General features: G+C 36.6%; 1 protein-coding gene across 46 annotated transcripts in view; it reads left to right on the top strand.

Moving 5' to 3' along the window:
* BIRC6 (baculoviral IAP repeat containing 6) overlaps positions 1 to 21,423 on the top strand; it is a 256,491-nt gene that overhangs the window by 220,254 nt on the left and 14,814 nt on the right. For 42 of the 46 annotated variants that reach the window (XM_085019687.1, XM_085019688.1, XM_085019684.1 and 39 more), the window contains 5 exons: positions 10,417 to 10,562; positions 11,732 to 11,842; positions 14,925 to 15,142; positions 17,730 to 17,891; positions 20,060 to 20,137. In XM_085019687.1, coding sequence (XP_084875813.1) covers positions 10,417 to 10,562; positions 11,732 to 11,842; positions 14,925 to 15,142; positions 17,730 to 17,891; positions 20,060 to 20,137 — 715 coding nt within the window. Of the gene's footprint in view, positions 1 to 7,466; positions 7,640 to 10,416; positions 10,563 to 11,731; positions 11,843 to 14,924; positions 15,143 to 17,729; positions 17,892 to 20,059; positions 20,138 to 21,423 lie in introns of all 46 variants that reach the window. The other 4 variants (XR_014842325.1, XR_014842324.1, XR_014842323.1 and 1 more) reach the window with 1 other exon arrangement.

Below are 21,423 nucleotides of genomic sequence, written 5' to 3'. Positions count from 1 at the left end.
AAGTTTTCCAGTACTAATCCTACAGGTTATTTACTGACCCAGTTAGGTAGAAAACAATCATTTATTGACTTGACAGAGGCTCAGAATCATTAGCAGAAAATTTAAAGTCTTTTATATTAAGGTTCAGGAATGACAGAGTCAGACTATATTCATGTTTACACATTCTTTTTTTTTTTTTTTTTTTTTTTTTTTTTGCCTTTTTGCCTTTTTGCCTTTTGTAGGGCCGCTTCCCACGGCATATGGAGGTTTCCAGGCTAGGTGTCAAATCGGAGCTGTAGCCACCGGCCTACGCCAGACCCCAGCAACTTGAGATTCGACTGCAGCCTACACCCCAGCTCACGGCAACGCTTGATCCTCAACCCAGTGAGCAAGGCCAGGGATCGAACCCGCAACCTCATGGTTCCCAGTTGGATTCTTTAACCACTGCACCACGACAGGAACTCCTATTTACACATTCTTATAGAACTTCCTTAAAGCTGTTATCCAGCTAAAGTTGTAGATATGGACAACCTTATACAACAGTAAGTAGGCTTTAGATATAATTTTCCTGGAGCCTTTTGTCTATATTATTTTTGAATTTATCTAAATCTAAAAAGAGTGTTCATGTAATAGTGAGCTTTGTATTAATCTGATTAAATAAGTCAAACCTTTTCATGGTTGAAAACTGAAGAAAATCTGGAGTTTTCATCATGGCTTAGTGCTAATGAACCCCGCTAGTATCCATGAGGATGCAGGTTTAATCCCTGGCCCTGCTCAGTGGGTTAAGGATCCAGCATTGCCATGAGCTTGGATAGGTTGGTATAGGTTTCAGACTCGGCTTAGATCCCACGTTGCTGTGGCTGTGGTGTAGGGCAGCAGCAGCTCTGATTCGACCCCTAGCCTGGGAACTTCCATATGTTGCAGGTGTGGCCCTAAAAAGAAAAAAAAGAAAACTGAAGACAATTTTTCTTGGTAGAAATTCTTTGTTAGAGTAAAAACCTTAACACATATAAAGAACTTTAAAATTGTATGCCACCTGTGCTATTAGAATCTTTCTTTACATCAGGTAACTTTTTAAAAAAACCATTTCAGGAGTTCCCATCGTGGCGCAGTGGTTAATGAATCCGACTAGGAACCATGAGGTTGCGGGTTCGGTCCCTGCCCTTGCTCAGTGGGTTAACGATCCGGCGTTGCCGTGAGCTGTGGTGTAGGTCGCAGATGCGGCTCGGATCCCGCGTTGCTGTGGCTCTGGCGTAGGCCGGTGGCTACAGCTCCGATTAGACCCCTAGCCTGGGAACCTCCATATGCCGCGGAAGCGGCCCAAGAGATAGCAACAACAACAACAACAACAAAAGACAAAAAGACAAAAAAAAAAAAAAAAAAAAGAATGCAGTGTTGCCTTGAGCTGTAATGTAGGTTGCAGATGTGGTTCAGATCCCGCATTGCTGTGGCTATGGCCAGCAGCTACAGCTCTGATTTGATCCCTACCCTGGGAAATTCCATATGCCACAGGTGCAGCCCTAAAGAGACCAAAAAAAGAGAAAAAATTAAAAAATAAAATACAATTATTATCTCTTATGGGTGAAGATTAGTTTGGTGACTGATAATTACAGTACTCTGATGGAGTTAGAATTAATGTAAACCAGAGCACTATTCAAGGAGTAATTGTATTTCAAACATATTACATTCATCTTTCCTGGCAAGATTAACCTATTGACATGTAAAGATGGCAACTAGGGGTGATTTATGGTGATTTGGTCTGTCTTGGAAAAGTTGTTAAATATTTACTATACAGATTACAGTAACAACTTTCTGAAGATGTTAACGTTTTATTATTCTTTTACTTAGGATTCTATACTTTTATCATCCACCACCTCTCCTTGTAAGTCCTTTCAAGATTCATAATTTGTAATAATTGTTGGAGTTCCCATCGTGGTGCAGTGGTTAACGAATCCAACTAGGAACCATGAGGTTGCAGGTTCGGTCCCTGCCCTTGCTCAGTGGGTTAATGATCCAGCGTTACCGTGAGCTGTGGTGTAGGTTGCAGGCGCGGCTTGGATCCAGCGTTGCTGTGGCTCTGGCGTAGGCCGGCAGCTACAGCTCCGATTTGAACCCTAGCCTGGGAACCTACCTCCACATGCCGTGGGAACGGCCCAATAAATAGCAAAAAGACAAAAAAAAAAAAAAAAAAAAAAGTAATAATTGTTAAGAGTTAGAATCTAATAGTTAACATGAATAAACTGATTAATATTGCTGTTTGATTATTTGTAAGCATTTATACTAAGGTAAATCAGGGATAACATTCCTTTAGGAAACACGGAAGAACAGGCAAAAGTATATTACTTCAAAACAGAATTTTTACATTCAGTGCTTTCTAACTTGTCTGAAACAAGATTAAAGGTAATTAATGATGAGGATTTTTTTCATAGGGTAATTTTTTAAAAAATATCTATGACATGTTTTGTACACTGGTCTTATTCCATTTTGAAAACATACCTTAACTGTACCTGTAAGTTTAAATGTGATTTTCTCCTTAGGCCATTTTACTACCATCATCAATTGCTTAAAATTTACACAGAATTTGGAACATTTCAGGATGCCATCATAAGGAAATTTTGCACTTTTTTCTTGTTCAATTGAAATTTTTTATAGTAATTTGAAAAAAACGAAAGTTGATATAAATATTGGTTCTGTTTAACTTCATTTGACTCAGTAGTATTAAGTAGTTTATTTATTTTATAGAAATTATTTAAACGCAACCATTAGTGATCACTTTAATAGAAAAATCAAAATCTTCCAAAATAGGAGTTCCCATTGTGGCTTAGTGGAAACAAATCTGACTAGTATCTATGAGGAAGCATGTTCGATCCCTGACCTTGCTCAGTGGGTTAAGGATCTGGCATTGCCCTGAGCTGTGACGTAGGTCACAGATGCAGCTTGGGTCTGTCATTGCTATGGCTGTGGCATAGGCCTGCGGCTGCAGTTCTGATTCAACCCCTAGCCTGGGCCCTAAAAAGACAAAAACAAAAACAAAAAGTCTTCCAAAATAATAAAATGTTCTTATTGCTTTGTCTTGTCTGTAGGCACTTATGAAGAATAAAAAGGTTTGCATTTATCCATAAAGGATATGTAGAATTCTCTCCCTTACCTAGCTTTTGAAAACTTTTATTACCATAAATAATCCATTTTTCAGGTGCTTTCAAGTGTAGCAGTATTGACACTTTTCTTTCTTGCCTCATGCAAAAAAAAGTATCAGCTTTTTATTTATTTTACCCTAAAGGTCTTAATTTCTGGATTTTTTTTAGGTTAGTTTTATAATTTGATGATTTTTGTATTTAATACTTGCTCTATATGGTAGACAAGAAAATATTCTCGTTTGACAAAAAATGAAACTGTTACTTAGCATTTAACATTTAAAAACTTATTAAATAGGTAATAAATCTGGGATTTGGCTCATTAGTCTCCTGATGCCTGTGATATTCATTATCAAAAACTATATATATGAAGAAAGACAAGGTGACCCGTAGTCCAGATACTTCTCTTTTTATACACCATTGCTACCTTTTCCAAAGTTGTTCATTAAACTCTTAGGTCTCATGTTTGTGTAATGCCTAAGCTGATTCCTGAAAAATACTTAGATCAACTGCCAAAATACAGCTTACTCTATTTAAGTGATTAATAAACAAAAGCTCCTTAAAAATTATAAATCAACGTAATATGTCTACCTCAGTAGCATAATTTATAAAATGATAATTTATTCCTTATCAAATTGCGTTAGATGAGCTTTGTTTCAAGACAGTTTCCATGATCTTTATTATTTGACAAAATCTCAAGCAGTCTTAATTGCTAATAAATTTGAAGTCTTTTGCTAATAAGTAAGATTTAGTTTGTAACAGATCTTTCTGAGCACATCGCAGTAAAAGTAACCTGTCTAAAGGTTTTTAGAACTGTAAGGGGAGCTCTTTAGAGTTCATATAGCTCAGATTCCCCTTTTAATAAATGAGGAAAACAAGGTCCATAAATAACTGTGATTTGTTCCTGGTTCTCTGATGCTTAGTGACAGAGCTGTGATAAGACCTCAAATCTAATGTCCCTATCAAGTATATTTATTTACCAGCTCAAACTTAACTTTGAAAGACCAGTTTGATTTATGCATCAGTGAATAATTAGAAATAAGGGAGGTGAACTTGCTTCTGATTTGGCTTTGGAAATTTATATTACATAGAAAAAATTTAATGTTGATAATGAAGTAAAAGTTTTCAGTTGAAAAATTTGCTTTTGATAATTTTTAAAAGTATATATGATAATGCAGTTCTGCATAATTTTTACGATATTTTCTTTTGCTCCTCTTTTTTCATTCCCTTGAAGAATTTTTAAGTTAGCACTATGAGAAGATTTTGAAAGGCAGCATATTAATAATAATCAATGGGTTACTGAGGTCCACTAAGTTACGTAAACTGTGTTTTGTGGCCCATAAAACATGAGCCGGGAGCAACCTCATATCATCACTTAAATGAGGAATGAGTCAGCTTTGCCCATTTGATGTTTTCCTTGCTCAAAAGAATTCATAAAAACCATTCCTCTGAAACTTCCTTAGTTAATTGATGTATATATTTTTCCTCTACTGTCTTTTCAAGCTGATTTGCTGTCGACTTGCACAGATTGGGGTGGTGTATTGGAAATTATTTTCTCTGTTGCTAAAAAGAAGGCTCTTCCCACACCACTCCCTATTGTTTTCCATCTCCTCAATTTTGTTACTATCTTATTATGTCTTATGTTTCTAATATCTTTAACTCCCTTGTCAAGAAGAAATTAATGAGTTTATATAGCAATGCTTGATATTTAAAAAATAAGAAATTCCTGTGTGGCACAGCAAGTTAAGTATCTGGTATTGTCACTGCAGCAGCTCAGGTCACTGCTGTGGTGCGGGTTTAATCCCTGGCCTGGGAACAACGTATGTATGCAGCTGGCGCAACCAAAAAAACCAAAAACAAAAACACTCCCACCTATTTATCACTAGTTATTGGTTAACATTTTATTTTAGATTCTTTAAAAAGAAAGAACTTCATAGCAGCTCTGTTAACCTCCATTAAGAATGGGATTTGTGGCATGAGTAACTTAATACTTGAAACTTTTATATATGTGTGTGTATAGTTTCCACTTGAATTGAAATATAATTATCTCTTGTGAAACATCATTTTGTTGCCCACAAAATTATCACATTGTGAAGATATGAGCCTTTCATCTTTTAAATACCATTCTTGGTGAAATTCATCCCCTGCTGGCCATTCCAATGTGTGTTATCTCAAAATGAAGTCAAAGTACAGCCATAGTAGTTTGGTTTCACTTTTGAAAAAGTGTGACTCTTTTCATAGCCTCGTTGGAGCAGGAGCAAAGGCAAATATTTTGTCCGTGATCATCCATGTAGACTTTTCCTGCTGGACTGAATATTTTCTATATCATATTTTCTGTATTTAGTATTTGATAGTTTCACCACAAATTTGAAAGAGGAACTTAATATCAATCAGATAATCTTAACTCCTAGTAAGGACATGACACAAATGACTCTGTTGAGTGTAAGGTGTTCTAGACATTGAACTTCTCTTCAACAGCGTTAAAGTAAGCATCCTTGATGGCCATTTCCCTTAGCTATCTCAAAGTGTCTTCGGGTGCAGAGGTCATCATATTTTAAAGTAACTAAATTCTCTTGTACAAATACCCAATTCTTTTTTATCTAACTAAGCAATAAGCTTATTTGTTTTATTTTTAAGAGGCATATTTTCTGTCAATTCTCTTATTTTAACTCCTTTAAGAGAGTACCTCTAGGGCTTCAGTTAAGAAGGAATTTCCACTCCAGTCCAGACCCTACTTTTGTTTTCACTGAAAAAAACATTTCCTCTCTCTCCTTTTTCTTCTGCCTCTCAAACCTACAAAATAAAAAAAAAAGGCCTAATTTCTTAGCCAAGGAGAATTTTTTGCAACCATATATGTTTTTTTAAGTTTCTTTTTTCGATGATCTAGAGCAAGCTCAGTGTTTCATCAGCCTTTTACTTGGTGATGGCAATAGTGATGCCAACATTTATTTTAATGTCTCCTCTTTGCCTCAGTTGGGTTGATCTTTGGTGAAGCATATTATTTCTGGCAACTCTGTTCCATAACAGTATCTAATGCCATTGCTTGTCCTGCAATGTTTAATCTGACCTAGAAATTATTATACTTTTATCTAAATATGGAAATCAAGGTTTTTAATCTTCAAAGCCTTCTCATACCTCTATTTTGAATATTCCTTTCTCTCCTCTTGCTCTTTTATGCTTCCCAAGAAGAAGATTTTATTCTCCACTTTCATTTAAATCATATTGAAAACTAAAACCGACACTTCTGCTTGGAGTTTAAGTAAAAACGAAAGGAAATCTAGAATTAAAAACCAAACTTTAGAACTTCCCTGGTGGCTCAGTGGCTTAAGGATCTGGCAGTTGTCACTGCTGTGGCTTAGGTCGCTGCTATGCCACAGGTTTGATCCCTGGCCTGGGAACTTCAGGCATGCCCCCAAAACAAAAACAAAACCTAAACTATAAAACGAGCATGAAAAACATTCGTCTTACCATTTAGTGGTGCATTTCAAGAATTATTTTCATGTTTTCTGTGGGCGTTAGAAGCAAATAATTCTCCACAGTAATATTTTTTAAAATCTCTCTGCTTGCTTTTAATTTTTTTTAAACTAATTCCTGACAAAGAGGTTTAGAACTGTGGAGTATGATATGATGCGTTGTTTTATAGGTAAATGTAGACGTTTCATTCTCTTATAGTTTGAGAGTCTTCCTCTAAGATGCTAATTCTTTTTAAAAATTTTTTATTTTATAATGATTTTTATTTTTTCCATTATAGTTGGTTTACAGTGTTCTGTCAATTTCTGCTGTACAGCAAAGTGACCCCATCGCACATATATATATACATTCTTTTTCTCACATTATCCTCCATCATGTTCCATAAGATGCTAATTCTTAATACTTCTGAATCTAGACATTTTAGGATATGTGTTCTGATGACTTCTTCAGCATGGCACTGCTTTTTAAAAATTTATTTTAACAGTGTGACAGTTTTGACTTTAGAATTAGAGAAATTAGGGGATTAAAGTGGTCTTTCCTAATGTTCAACCAAGAAAATAGCCGTAATAAGCTGTTTTCAGTTTGTAGATTATAAAAGAACATAATTCTAATATTTTGTAGTTAGACTTACAAATATCCAACTTAATTTGGGTGGTAGTATATTCAAAATAACTGAATGTTGAGTTATGGTTTTTTTTCTTTCTGTTTTCACAAGAAAGATTTGCCCATTCTGCTCACATCCTAGTTCAGATTATGTGCCACAGAGCCAAAACTTGCTTAATATATTAGCTGTTTAGATGAAATTCACAGCATAGTGGAAAATGTTTGCAGATAATTCTGTGCAATAGTAGAAACTTCAGTTGATTCCTCGTATTTCTTCAGGGCAGTGATCACAACCAGATTCAACGTATGCACAAAGCAGCGGATACCATGGTAGCGGCCGTCGCTGATTGCTTTTACCATGTTGGATCCATTGTCAGTCTCAAAGACCTACTTCCAGCTAGGTGCCTTGAACTCAAATAGCTTTTCACACAGACTTCAGGATGTGAGCTAAGGTATGGCCTTTTTTCATGAGCTGGGCCTACATATGGGTTGACAGTAACCTGCAACTTTTATAGAAAAGAGACTACTGGCTATAGTTTAATGTCAGACAATGACTAGTTACAGTCATCATTAGGCAGATAGTGTGTGTTCTTCACTTATTTGAAGTAGTCTCACCTTTTGAAGATTATTCCTTTTTTTCCTTTATGTTTTTGTCAAAAGACTATCTGCATAAAAATTCCTCATTAGAACCTGGTGTAAAGATCTAAGTACATCTGCTTTATGATTCAGCTGTTATCCTCAAATTTAGATGTATAATGATCATTTCTTTTATGCATTTGTTGTAAATAATACTATTTTTAAAACTTCTGTGGATTTTTGCACTATTTTTTGAGTATTTAAAAAAATTTTGTGGTCAAAAAAATAAAAATTTTCATCCTAAATATTTGCACTAATAGTAAAGATCTCTCCTACTAATCATCTTTTAAAAACTGGAGTTAGGAAATTGGTATTCATGAATAGGGCTTGAAATTTAGAGTCATTAGTTTTCCAAGGATAATTTGCTCTAAGTTGCATTAATGCAGTTTATGCTTCACACCAGAGGTTCTTTTGTTTCTTCAAGGAGAAAATACTCTAATTCTGGAAAAATGAGCTTCATTCCTATAATCTTCTCTGCTTGGCACAATGTGTTTAAGTGAAATCTTTACTGAGGGTATAATAGATCACCATCTTTTTTAAAAAATTATAGTTGTAACCATAACTCTTCCGTTTTCTCAAACTACTTTCTGTTGTTTTTCTATCGTGGTTCCGTTGGCCCTATTATTTAAGAATTTTTTTAAGCCCCAGAAAGAGGATGATTTGCAGCTGAGAAGAGAGAAAGTCTCTATAAATTCAGAGTGGGTACCATCAATCAGCTTATGCACTTTTCTTGAGTCTCGGTGTTTCACACTGATTGTGAATAGCTATTAGTAAAAAAGTTGAGAATTTGTGAATCATATCTTGAATCATATCTTTATTTTAAAAATTGTCAGATTCACTATTAAACTATAATCTTTATTTTATAGCTATAAAAGATGTAATATCTTACTGATTCTAGCAGTAAAATGTCTATTTCAGTCTTAAAACATTTGCTATATTCTTCTTACGTACATATGCAAAAATACATGCTCTTATACACATTCACACTTAGAAGTTAATCACTAAAATGACACACAGTATAGCATCTACCAGCTGCTTCCTGAGTAGCAAAAGAAAGTTGGCCATGTGTTCTCTGTGATTTCTGTTACCTCAGGGAAGCTAGAGAGAGCATAGGAGAAAAAGCAATAACCCAGTGACACATTGTGGCTCTTAGTTAAGTCATCTTGCCAGGTGAGGTAGTATATGTACCTTATAGTTAAAAATGCCTGTGGATACTAGTTTTTTCACACAATATCGGAACCAATTCAAAACTCACATGTAATGCTAAATCCACTTATGCTCGTTATCTGCCTTAGTGGCTCTTAACCTCTTTTCTATCTAAAGTTAAGCCCTGGAGTTCCCTTGTGGCTCAGTGGGTTAAGGAAATGGCATTGTCATTGCTGTGGTGTGTATTTGATCCCTGACTCAGGAACTTCCACATGCTGCGGGCGTGGCCAAAATAAATAGTTAAGCACCAATTTGCTTCTGAGCAGATTTTTGTCTTTGTGATAAAGAATAGTTTGTTTTGACAATAGACAGCATGGTAATTATTTTATTAAGCACTCTTCTACCTTCTGTTAGTCTTTTTATAGTTCTCTAAGGCTCCATGCCCACTTTGTGCAATGTTATTTTAATATAATAGCCAAGTGCTTTTGTTTGTTAGTAGGTGTACAAACTAGAAAAATAAGTGATGTATAGTTTAGATCATAGCTTAGCATAAACATTTCAAACGCTTCTATTTCTATGTGATTTCAGTTTGTTTTAAATTATTTATTTAATAAATTAACAAATGTAAATTTTTAGTATTTAAGCAGTGGTATAATGATAATTATGAGAATAAAATCACTGAGTTGAAAGAGAAAAAACTGATATTTAGTGTTATTTTCAGTGAATCTTATAGTAACATACTGCTGCATTCATGTAGAAAATTTAAAGAAACATTTGATGCCTTATACACTAAAACAATTAGATACAAAATTTAGAATATTTTAGATGTGAATAGGAAATACCAGCATATCTTTTAAATGATTATGCCCTAAAACTTAGTATTTAAGTAAAGGTTCAGTGTATAGAAGCACATTGTATACATAGTAGTGAACCTGCGCTTTACCCTGGAGTATCTTTTTTTTTTTTTTTTCTACTTGGAATTTAATATACTCTGGGTGAAGTACAAATAGTATTAACATAAAAAGTTACCTATGGATCTTTGATTGCCAAGTCTTAAGAGGTAGAGGATAGATACATGTTACCTTTAGATATAGAAGTGTTTTCTCTCCTTGTAGGTGTATAATTACTGTAAGTGTGTTTTTAAAGGTGTAGATGAAAAGACATGCAGATATCTGGGTCTTTTTACAGTATGAGAGCTCTACAGTGTTTATCTCTTGTCTATTTTGCATAGGAGGAGAAAACCTATCCAAAACTTTATTATGCTAGGCATTACTCTATCAAAAGCAAAAATGAATCTAAACTACCCCTGGTATGTAACATGTGTATGTCAGCTGAAATGCACACTATCATGTTGATTTTTAACCACTATTACTGACTTAACAGAAGTATTTTTCAAAACTAAATCTTTTCCTTGCATTTATTTCCATATTTAAAAAACCTTTTTCAGATCTAAAAGAGAAAATGTTAAAACAGGAGTAAAACCAGATGCATCTGATCAAGAACCAGAAGGACTTACGCTTTTGGTTCCAGACATTCAGAAGACTGCTGAGATTGTTTACGCAGCCACTACCAGTTTGCGGCAAGCAAATCAAGGTACAATATTCTTCCCTTTATTCTGCTTTTCTTTTGAAACTTACTCTTACTTACTGAAAACTGCCTTCTCTTGTATCTCCCTTAATGGTTTTCCAGCAAGTTACTAAAGCTTGTGCTCTGTGTCAGTCAGGTTTTTCAAGCTAATAGTGAATAGTCTCTAAGGTGTTCATCTCTATTGTGTAAGATAGCTAAGCCTACATTTAGTAGACTGATAGCATGCAAAATAAATTTCTCTTTTCTTCCCATTGAAAGTTATGAGATTGAAAAATGCAATTGTACTAGATAGAAAATAATATATTAAGGAGTTCCTATTATGGCACACTGGGTTAAGAACCTGACTAAGGATGCGGGAGGATGCGGGTTTGATCCCTGGCCTCACTCAGTGGGTTAAGGTCAAGCGTTGTTGCATGCTGCAGCATAAGCTGCAGCTGTGGCTCAGATCTGTGTTGCCGTAGCTGTGGTATAGGCCAGCAGCTGCAGCTCTGATTCAGCCCCTAGCCCGGGAACTTCTATGTGCCGCAGGTGACCCTAAAAAAAGGAGAAAAAAGTGGGGAGGGAAATAGTACATTAAGACTATGTGTAAGAATTTAGTTAAAATTGGCGATTTCATGTATTAGCAACAGAAGATGTAAATAATTCTGCATCACCTGTTGCTTTATTTCTGCTGTTTTGCCTGAATGGATGAAGTCTAATTAGCATTTTAGGAATTTAAAGTTTATAAGATTTTTAGCCCTACTAGGTATTTTTATGAAATAGAGAGAAAGCTTTTAACTTTAAAATGGTACAGTAAAGAGTTTGAGGAGTTCCCGTTATGGCACAGCCGAAACAAATCCGACTAGGAACCATGAGGTTGCAGGTTCGATCCCTAGCCTTGCTCAGTGGGTTAAGGATCTGGCGTTACCATGAGCTCTGGTGTAGGTCACAGATGTAGCTCAGATCTGGCATTGCTGTGGCTGTGGTGTAGGCCAAGAGCTGCAGCTCCAGTTAGAACCTAGCCTGGGACCCTCCATAGGCCACGGGTGCGGCCCTAAAAAAAGACCCCCCCAAAAAAAAAAGTTTGATAATTTTTTGAAATTCAAAATTTGAACTCTAGAAGCTAGTATTTTTTTTTTGTTTTACTCTTCTAAAATGTATAATTATATTATTTATCTTGAAATATTAAATAACAGAAAAAAAACTAGGTGAATATTCGAAGAAGGTGGCTATGAAACCCAAACCTTTATCAGTATTGAAATCACTTGAAGAAAAATATGTGGCTGTTATGAAGAAATTACAGTTTGGTGAGTTGAAATTGTAATCTTCATTTCTTCAGATCTCATTTTGCATTTTTAATAGTGCTATTGAAATGTGTTCTACTAAAATTAAAGAATGTAAGGAGTTCCTGTCGTGGCTCAGCGGTTAACGAACCCAACTAGCATCCATGAGGACTCGGGTTCTATCCCTGGCCTTGCTCAGTAGATTAAGGATCCGGCATTGCCGGGAGCTATAGTATATAAGGTGCAGACGTGGCTTGGATCCAGTGTTGCTGTGGCCGTGGTGTAGGCCAGCGGCTACAGCTCTGATTGGACCCCTAGCCTGGGAACTGCCATATGCCATGGGTGTGGCCCTAAAAAGACCAAAAAAAGACCAAAAAAAAAGAATTTAAAACTTGCTTTTACCATGAGTCATTACACACACAAATTTTTTTTATCATCTATCTCTGAACTTAATGTTTATAGTTATGTTTGCAAATCATGATTCAGTGGAAAACTTAGTAAAACAAAGCCAAATGTTTAACAAAGAGGCAGAAAGTGGTTTTCATTCTTTACCTCTCCTTTTCCTGTATATCCTTGCCTGAAGGAAGCCAAGACCTTGGACTTTGAACTAAGTCTGTTACTGTTACCAGTTTAGAATTCCATGAGATTTACCTTTGGAAAATGTAGTTACAGATGGTTCACTTGTAGCCATTCCTATTCCAAATCTTTTGACAAGTAAGGACTGATGAAAAGATCATATTAGCACGCCTTGTAAGGTCCTGGTCTATAAATAAACATTAGAATTCCAGATTTTGATGACCGTTATTAACTATTATTGTAATACCTTCTTTTTCATTTCTGAAAACTAGCCCAAACAACATTGACTATATCAAAAAGAACACTAAAGTAGGAGTCAAAAAAAAACACATAGATTTATATCATACTGTCAGAGTCATAGGACAGAGCCTTTGATTAATGCTAGCCAGCCGGGAGGCTTCTTATACCACGTAAACTATACAAGTTGGATATGACTTTAAATGTAATTGAATTTTGCTATCCACTTACTTTTAGCATAATTTCGAAAAAATGTGAGTTTTCTTTTGAGTTGTTTTTTAATAAACTGTGTTTTCTACCTTATATATCAAGTATTTTCCAATATGACAGTTCTTCTATAACTCGATATTTATTGACTGCCTAATAGTCTCACATAATGTACTGTCACTTGTTTACCCAATAACCGGATCTTTAGGTTGTTTCTAGTTTTTTTAGTAACGTCTACAACATCTCAGTGGCCATCGTTGCATGGAAATATTTGTATACATCTAGGATTATTTCTTTAAGACAAATTAATAGAAGAGGAATTGCGAAGTCAAAGAGGATATACATTTTGAGCAACTGTAATTTCTAGCTGTTATCTTTGATTGAGTATCAATTAAATTTTGGTATTAGAAGACCCTGTTATCTTAAGATACGTAAAATAAAAATTTCCTCCAGGCATGGAGATAGGCTCATGTTTGTGTCTGGTGGATTGATGTTTATAAAACTCAAAGGGGGGCACAAAACTAACCTCAACAAATTTAAGAGTGTAGAAATTATTTCAAGAATCTTCTCTGACCACAATAGCATGAAACTAGAAATCAACCACAGGTAAAGAAATAAGAAAAAACTGACTACATGGAGACTAAACAACATGCTGCTAAAAGTAAAACTCAAAGGAAATTTATTCCTGTATTATGCGAAAGGCCACAGAGTTGGGCAGATGAAATAACTGTGGTTTACGTGTTTACTAATAGAAGTTAGTCAGTAGTCTTCCAGAGACATAGTGCACAAACCCATGACAGTTTATAGGTCTTTGCTTTTTTCTAGATTATAAGCTTTTTGAAGGCAGATATAGTTTCCTATTTACTATTTAATCCAAAAAGCCTAGCCTAGGACCTTGCACTTTGTAAGTTCCTAGTAAAAGTGACTTCATTAATAATAATTACAATGCAGTTTTAATGTTTTTCCATATGTTTAGAATTGTATGAACACTGGATCATAAATTACTGGTTTCTTTGTATTTGCCCTGATAGGTAGTTTTAATTTAGTGTTATAAGTTATTTAAATATCTTTATTTTAATCCCTTGGTGGGGAAGGGTTATCTGAATTAGAGATACAGTTAAAATACACTTTTTCTTTTAATTCTATATGGATATTGCTTACAAATAAAGAATAATTTTAGGTCCTTTCAACTCTGCCTAAATGGTTAAGAATTAGCCCATTACTAATATTCTGTCAAAATACTTAAAAGATTTCCATAATAATCTTTTACCCTATTAGCTTAAATTTCAAAAATAGTGCAAAAGTAAACTAAAGTCTGCTGTTTCTAGTTTCTGATTCCAAATCAGTGCAAATATATAAAGACATACTATCTTTGAAAAATAAAATATAGTGAAATACTTTTTGGCATTTCATACTCTAAATTATTTTAGCAAAAATATTATGTATCATTCATTTTGAAAATAAACTGCCTACTACTTTATCATTTAAATATCTCATGTAATATAATCTACTTGCATGTCTAAACTATAAATTAAAAGTCATTTCTTTGGAGTTCCCATCGTGGCTCAGCGGTTAATGAACCTGACTGGCATCTGTGAGGACGTGAGTTCCATCCCTGGCCTTGCTCGGTGGGTTAAGGATCCGGCATTGCTGTGAGCTGCGGTGTAGGTCGAAGATGCGTTCGGATTCCCATTGCTGTGGCTGTGGCGTAGGCTCCCCCATTGCTGTGGCTGTGGCGTAGGCCGGCGGCTACAGCTCTGATTTGACCCCTAGCCTGGGAACCTCCATATGCTGCGAGTGCAGCCCTGGAAAAAGACTACTACTACTACTACTAATAATAATAATAATTTCTTCCTTTGCTTCCATGACATATTCCATTCATCTAGCAGTGTTAACACATATAAGTAGGTATTACGTAAACATTTACTGTTTGCTTTTCTTCCACGTTGCAGTCCTCACCATTTTGGATGGAAGAAGGGCTAGTGATTTATTTATTTGTGATTTTTGTTATTGTAACAACTCTCTTCCATTCTGGTTCCTTTTTTTTTTTTTTTCAGTGTTTTTTTTCTCCTTTTTCTTATTTTAGATACATTTGAGATGGTTTCTGAAGATGAAGATGGGAAGTTGGGTTTTAAAGTAAACTACCACTACATGTCTCAGGTGAAAAACGCAAATGATGCCAACAGTGCTGCCAGAGCCCGCCGCCTTGCCCAAGAAGCCGTGACACTGTCAACCTCACTGCCTCTTTCATCATCCTCTAGTGTGTTTGTGCGCTGTGATGAGGAGAGGCTGGACATCATGAAGGTAGAAAAAACAACTTTGTTCCTATTTCTGACTAATCCAGTTATTCCATTGTTTATACAAAGCACCCGAAATAGCATGAATTTTTATAAATTTAATAAAAAAATTTGTTGACTGTTTTGGACATCAGTGAATGGAGTCCTCTTCTGAGGTTAGTTCAGAGTATGTGGAAGAGAGTACCATTTAGAAGGAAATAGTAAAATACCTTCCCTGAACAAAGGCTGTATGCAACCTATCGTAGTTTTAGAGCATAGTATCAAAGGATTTAGTGCTAATTGGTAGAAAAAAGGTTATGGGATTTCTTCCTTATCATCCAAGACATTTGTTCATGTTTTATACTGTCAGTCTTCAAAAAAAAATATTTTTCCTCTTATAGGAAATTTATGTATTTATAGATCCATATGATCTGTGATTTAAGTAAGTTAGTGTAATAATAAATAACCTATACCTTTATGTTTTAACACTGCAGTGATCTGGTCTTAAATTCCAAGAGATTGCTGCAATAAATAACTTTTAAAGTTTGATACCTGGAGTGGGAGGAACTTTTTTTTTTTTTTTTTTTTTTGTCTTTTTGCCATTTCTTGGGCCGCTCCTGCGGCATATGGAGGTTCCCGGGCTAGAGGTCGAATCGGAGCTGTAGCTGCCAGCCTACGCCAGAGCCACAGCAACGCAGGATCCGAGCCGCGTCTGTGACCTACACCACAGCTCACGGCAACGCCGGATCGTTAACCCACTGAGCAAGGGAAGGGATCGAACCCGCAACCTCATGGGGAGGAACATTTCTTTACATGATTTAATTCATAAGTTAAATATTCTGTCTTCCTTAGGTAACACAGCTGAAACTATTGACCCATTGATTTGAGATAGGGGTTCTTGTTTTGTTTTGTTTTGTTTTTTGTCTTTTAGGGCCACACTGGCAGCATATGGAGGTTCCCAGGCTAGAGATCCAGTCAGAGCTGTAGCTGCCTGCCTACGCCACAGCCACAGCAACGGGAGATCCTTAACCCACGGAAAGAGGCCATGGATCAAACCCGCATCCTCAGGGATGCTAGTGGGAACTCTGAGAAAGGTTTTTTTTTGTTTGTTTGCTTTTTTTGTTTTGCTCTTTTGGGTAATTTTTCAATAGAAATCTCATAGACCTTGCCTATTTAACCACACTCTTCCTTGTTAAAAACAGTAGAGTGATTATTAGATAATTGCTTAGGGAAGTATTTTACCACTAAATGGACCATATAAGGTCAAACTTGCGACTATGTCTCTCTCTTTTGTTTTGTTTGCTTTTTAGGGCCATACCCTCAGCATATAGAGGTTCCCAGGCTAGGGGTCAAATCAGAGCTACAGCTGCCAGCCTATGCCACAGCCACAGCAACACCAGATCCGAGCAGTGTCTGCCAACCTACATCACAGCTGATGGCAACACCAGATCCTAAACCCACTGAGCAATGCCAGGGATCGAACCCACAACCTCACAGTTACTAGTCGGATTTGTTTCTGCTGCACCACAATGGGAACTCTGACTTTGTCTGTTTTAAGCATTATATTGTACCTAACATAAAAGATCCACATTAGAGTCCCAAAATGTAAATCAGAGTTGTCACAGATTGAGACTCTAGTACCACTTGTCTCCACACACTGCCATTCAGGACTGCTCATGCTGTCGTGCTGTGTATGCTAAATATCTGTTGATTGACTCAAAATGCATTAAATAATTCTGACACTCACTGTTAGGTTCTCTGCTGTTTTGCGGATTACCGGTAACCCTAAGGGAAGCACCTACTGTTCTCTAAAAACCTTTTTGTCATAAGTTGTTACGTGAGAATTTTTACTCCTGTTGTCTACTTACCTCATTATCCCTGAAGAAAATGTCTAAAAGTAAGCTCTTTCTTCTTCTTCTTGTTTTGTTTTGTTTTGTTTTGTTTTGCTTTTTAGGATCGCACAAGTGGCGTCTGGAAGGTCCCAGGCTAGGGGTCAAATCAGAGCTGATAGCTGTGGGCCTACAGCATAGCCTCAGCAACGCCAGATCCGAGCCCTGTTTGTGACCTACACCACAGCTCACAAGCAGTGCCAGATCCTTAACCCACTGAGTGAGGCCAAGGATACTAGTCAGGTTTGTTACCACTGAGCCATGATGGGAAGGCCTCTTTTTTTTTTTTTTTTAGTAAGCTATTTCTTAAAACATGAACTTGAAAATTTAAAGCAGAAAATTACTGTCACACCTTTGAGATACAATGATGAATGTACATAGAATCTCAAATTTTTGAAAATATTTAGAGATCACGAAGGAAGGCGCTTAAAAAAAGTGACTGAATATTTTTAAAGTTATTTGCTCTTATGGTAAGCTTTCCTGCTGCCAGTTAGGCATCTCTCCTTTTTTGACCATTTTCACCAAAACCAAACTACTTTAACCTTAATTTAAAACCACTTCCTAATCCTGTGTATGGTTTTAACTTATAACTTCCTTTTTAACACATTCTGGAAGGCATGTATAGAGAATATAAGAAGATTGTTCTTATTTTATGTTGAATTGTTTTCTGAATAGCAGATTTTAGGAGTAATAACTTAAGCCTTTGTGTTTGTATGTGCATACTAGGTTCTGATCACTGGTCCGGCGGACACTCCTTATGCAAATGGCTGCTTTGAGTTTGATGTCTATTTTCCTCAAGATTATCCCAGTTCACCCCCTCTTGTGAATCTTGAGACAACTGGTGGTCATAGTGTGCGATTCAATCCAAACCTTTATAATGATGGCAAGGTAATGTAATTGTAGTCTTCTGTTTCTAATGCCAAAATATTGTAACCCAAAGGTTCTTTGTAATTTCAACAGCAATTTTGGTTTTTTAAATCTTCTTTTCAAGAGTACACGGGTTTCTTCATGTTTCTCTTCCATATATGCAAAATTAGCCTGACGAATGAGAGACAAGGAACCAAAAATGACAAACACGCCAGTGTTAAAGTAGCACTTAGAATGTTTAATATTATTTTTTATTTTATTTATTTATTTATTTTTTTGGTCTTTTTGCCATTTCCTTGGGCCACTCCCTCGGCATATGGAGGTTCCCAGGCTAGGGGTCAAATTGGAGCTGTAGCGCCAGCCTACAACAGAGCCACAGCAGCACGGGATCCGAGCTGCGTCTGCAACCTACACCACAGCTCACGGCAACGCCAGATCCTTAACCCACTGAGTGAGGCCAGGGATCGAACCCCAAACCTCATGGTTCCTAGTCGGATTCTTTAGCCCCTGAGCCACAACGGGAACTCCAGAATGTTTAACTCCAGAATGTTATTATGAATGACTAACATGTTCAACACATTCTTTAGCCAATTGAAAGCTGTCTACTTTCAGAGGATAGTAGATCCAGGTGTATGTCTTTGCCTCTCACCTTTATTTACTATCCGTAGCTCCAGTTTCAGTTATCTTTTCACAAGTGCCTGAAGATGCTACCCATGTTTTCCATGATACATACTGTTGTGAACTTACTTTTAAATTTTACTTTGTGTTAAAATGTTTCATATTTTCTTAAATTGTAAATAGAAAGATGCATTCCTATCCCCTCAAAAAAAGTTGACAAAGAAGTATAATAAAAATCATTTTATATGACAGTCAGTCTTTAAAAATTAGACTTTAAAAAAAGTAATTTTGAACAGAGACTAAAGATCCTTGAAGTCATCTGGCTTATTAAAGATGGCCAAATTTTCCCTTGGTTTTGCCTTCCTCTTTTTGGTGGGGGATTGGGAGGACTGCCCCACATGGCATACTAAAGTTCTCGAGCCAGGGATCAAACCCACACTGCTGTAGATACAACACCAGATCTCAACACGCTATACCACAGAAGGAACTCCCCAGATACAATTTTAAAATTATTAATGAATTTATTATTAATGTATTTTGCATTATTTTCACAGAGCATTGAAAAAATAGCAGGGAGATAGACTTCTCTGTGGTTTTATTTGTGTTTTTTTGTCTTTTCTGGGGCCGCACCCACGGCATATGGAGGTTCCCAGGCTAGGGGTCTAATCGGAGCTGTAGCCGCCAGCCTACACCAGAGCCACAGCAATGCCGGATCCAAGGCACGTCTGCGACCTACACCACTGCTCACAGCAGTGCCGGATCCTTAACCCACTGAGAAAGGCCAGGGATCAAACCCGCAACCTCATGGTTCCTAGTCGGATTCGTTAACCACTAAATCACGATGGCACCTCCCACTTCTCTGTTTTTTAAAGAACTGCTTATTTTCCGAATCCGATGCACCCCCATGCATGAAATTGTTAGTTTACAAGTACAGATAAAACATCTCTGGTTCCTCTTGCCCAGAGTGACTGTTGACCTGTGTTTGGCAGACGCTTTGAGTTCATTCATGCTGTCTGAGTGAATGAAGATCTAATGTGTCTTAAAACTTGTTCTCAAGAACTCTGACGATCCTCAAGACCTTTTCTGGGCATCTCTAGGATCCTCCCCTTCCCAACTTCATGTGTGTGTGAGACCAGATTTTATTCATGTATTGCAACCAAAACAATATATTGCAACAAATTGCATCTAGAGGGATTTAAGAAGTCAAGGTCTCTTCTGTTAAGCTATTTACAAAATTTCAAAAGAGATTTTCTTAAATGCAAAATAATACCACTTTTCCTCACTGAAATTTTTGTTGTTTTTTTTTTTTCACTAAAAATATGTCATTTATATTAATGTGTAATAGTTGTAATTCATTTTTCATTGTAAAGAAATTGTAATGCCATGCAGATTTAGGTCACATGTGAAGATGCCAATCTGTATTAATACACCAACCCTTAGGGTTTTGCTTGGGAACACAAGACAGATACTTGGACATAATAGCATTTCTATTTTATTTCTCGTTGTGGCAGTTTACTTTTAAAAAAGTACTCCTTTCAATTCTGTTTTTATTTTCTCCCCTTCTTCCTCAGGTTTGTTTAAGCATCTTAAATACATGGCATGGGCGACCAGAAGAGAAGTGGAATCCTCAGACCTCAAGCTTTTTGCAAGTAAACAAATTTCTCTTACAGTTTCACTTAGAAATAAAGAACTATCGGTGTTTTGAAAAAAGAAATATAGTGACCAAGAATATACATAGTAAAACACTAAAAGTAAAAAGCCAAATGATAAGAAATGTATATTTAATAGCTTATAGGTGAGCGGTTTCATGCAATGGAGTTATCTCATTTGGAACTTAGATTTTTTTTTTTTTTTTTTTTTTTTTTTGTCTTTTTAGGGCTGTGCCCTCTGCATCTGGAGGTTTCTAGGTTAGGAGTTGAATCAGAGCTGTAGCTGCCGGCCTACACCACAGCCATATGCAACACCAGATGCAAGCCGAGTCTACACCATAGCTCATGGCAACACCGGATCCTTAACCCACTGAGCGAGGCCAGAGATCAAACCCACATCCTCATGTATACTAGTTGGGTTGGTTACTACTCAGCCATGACAGGAACTCCTGGAGTTTAGAATCTTAAATTAGGGCATTGAACACAAATTTCAGGAGTTCCCACTGTGCCTCAGCAGAAACAAACCCGACTAGTATGCATGAGGACTTGGGTTTGATCCCTAGTGTCACTCAGTGGGTTAAGGATCCCATGTTGCCATGAGCTGTGTAGTGTAGGTCCCAGATGCTGCCCATATCCTGCGTTGTTCTTGTGCTCTAGCTCCAAATCGATCCCTAACCTGGGAACTTCCAGGTACGTACCATGGGTGTGGCCCTAAAAAGACAAAAAAAAATTATTTTTGTCAAAATTGCTTTTTAGGAGTTCCCGTCATGGCTCAGTGGTTAACAGATCTGAGTAGGAACCATGAGGTTGCAGGTTTGATCCCTGGCCTTTCTCAGTGGATTAAGGATCCAGTGTTGCCATGAGCTGTGGTGTAGGTCACAGATACGGCTTGGATCTAGCGTTGCTGTGGCTATGGCTTAGGCCAGCAGCTATAGCTCTGATTCAACCCCTAGCCTAGGAACCTCCATATGCCTCGGGTGTGGCCCTAGACTAGACAAAAAAATAAATAAAAATAAATTTTAAAAAATTGCCTTTTAAAAAATTCCTTACTTGGCCTTAAAGTATACTCTGGTGCAACAAGAACAGACAAATTAGCCTCTCCCATCTTGCAGTCACTAGTGGGCTCAACCTCAGGTGGGTAGAATTTAATGACTATAAGTATTACATATCTCTGCACACAGGGTATGTTTCTTCTATGGTCTGGTTAATAATGGGACTCATCTAAAGCTTCGAAGTACTGTCCTGGAATTCATAAAACTTAGAATTTCTGATTCTTACTTGCAGAG

This window comes from Sus scrofa, chromosome 3 (genome assembly GCF_054392235.1).
Source record: "Sus scrofa isolate SSC_HxYL_T2T_F1_AM1 chromosome 3, Sscrofa_HxYL_maternal_Yorkshire_Landrace_v2.0, whole genome shotgun sequence".
Classification (NCBI taxonomy): Eukaryota; Metazoa; Chordata; class Mammalia; order Artiodactyla; family Suidae; genus Sus; species Sus scrofa.
This window is presented reverse-complemented; position numbering and strand designations above follow the sequence as displayed.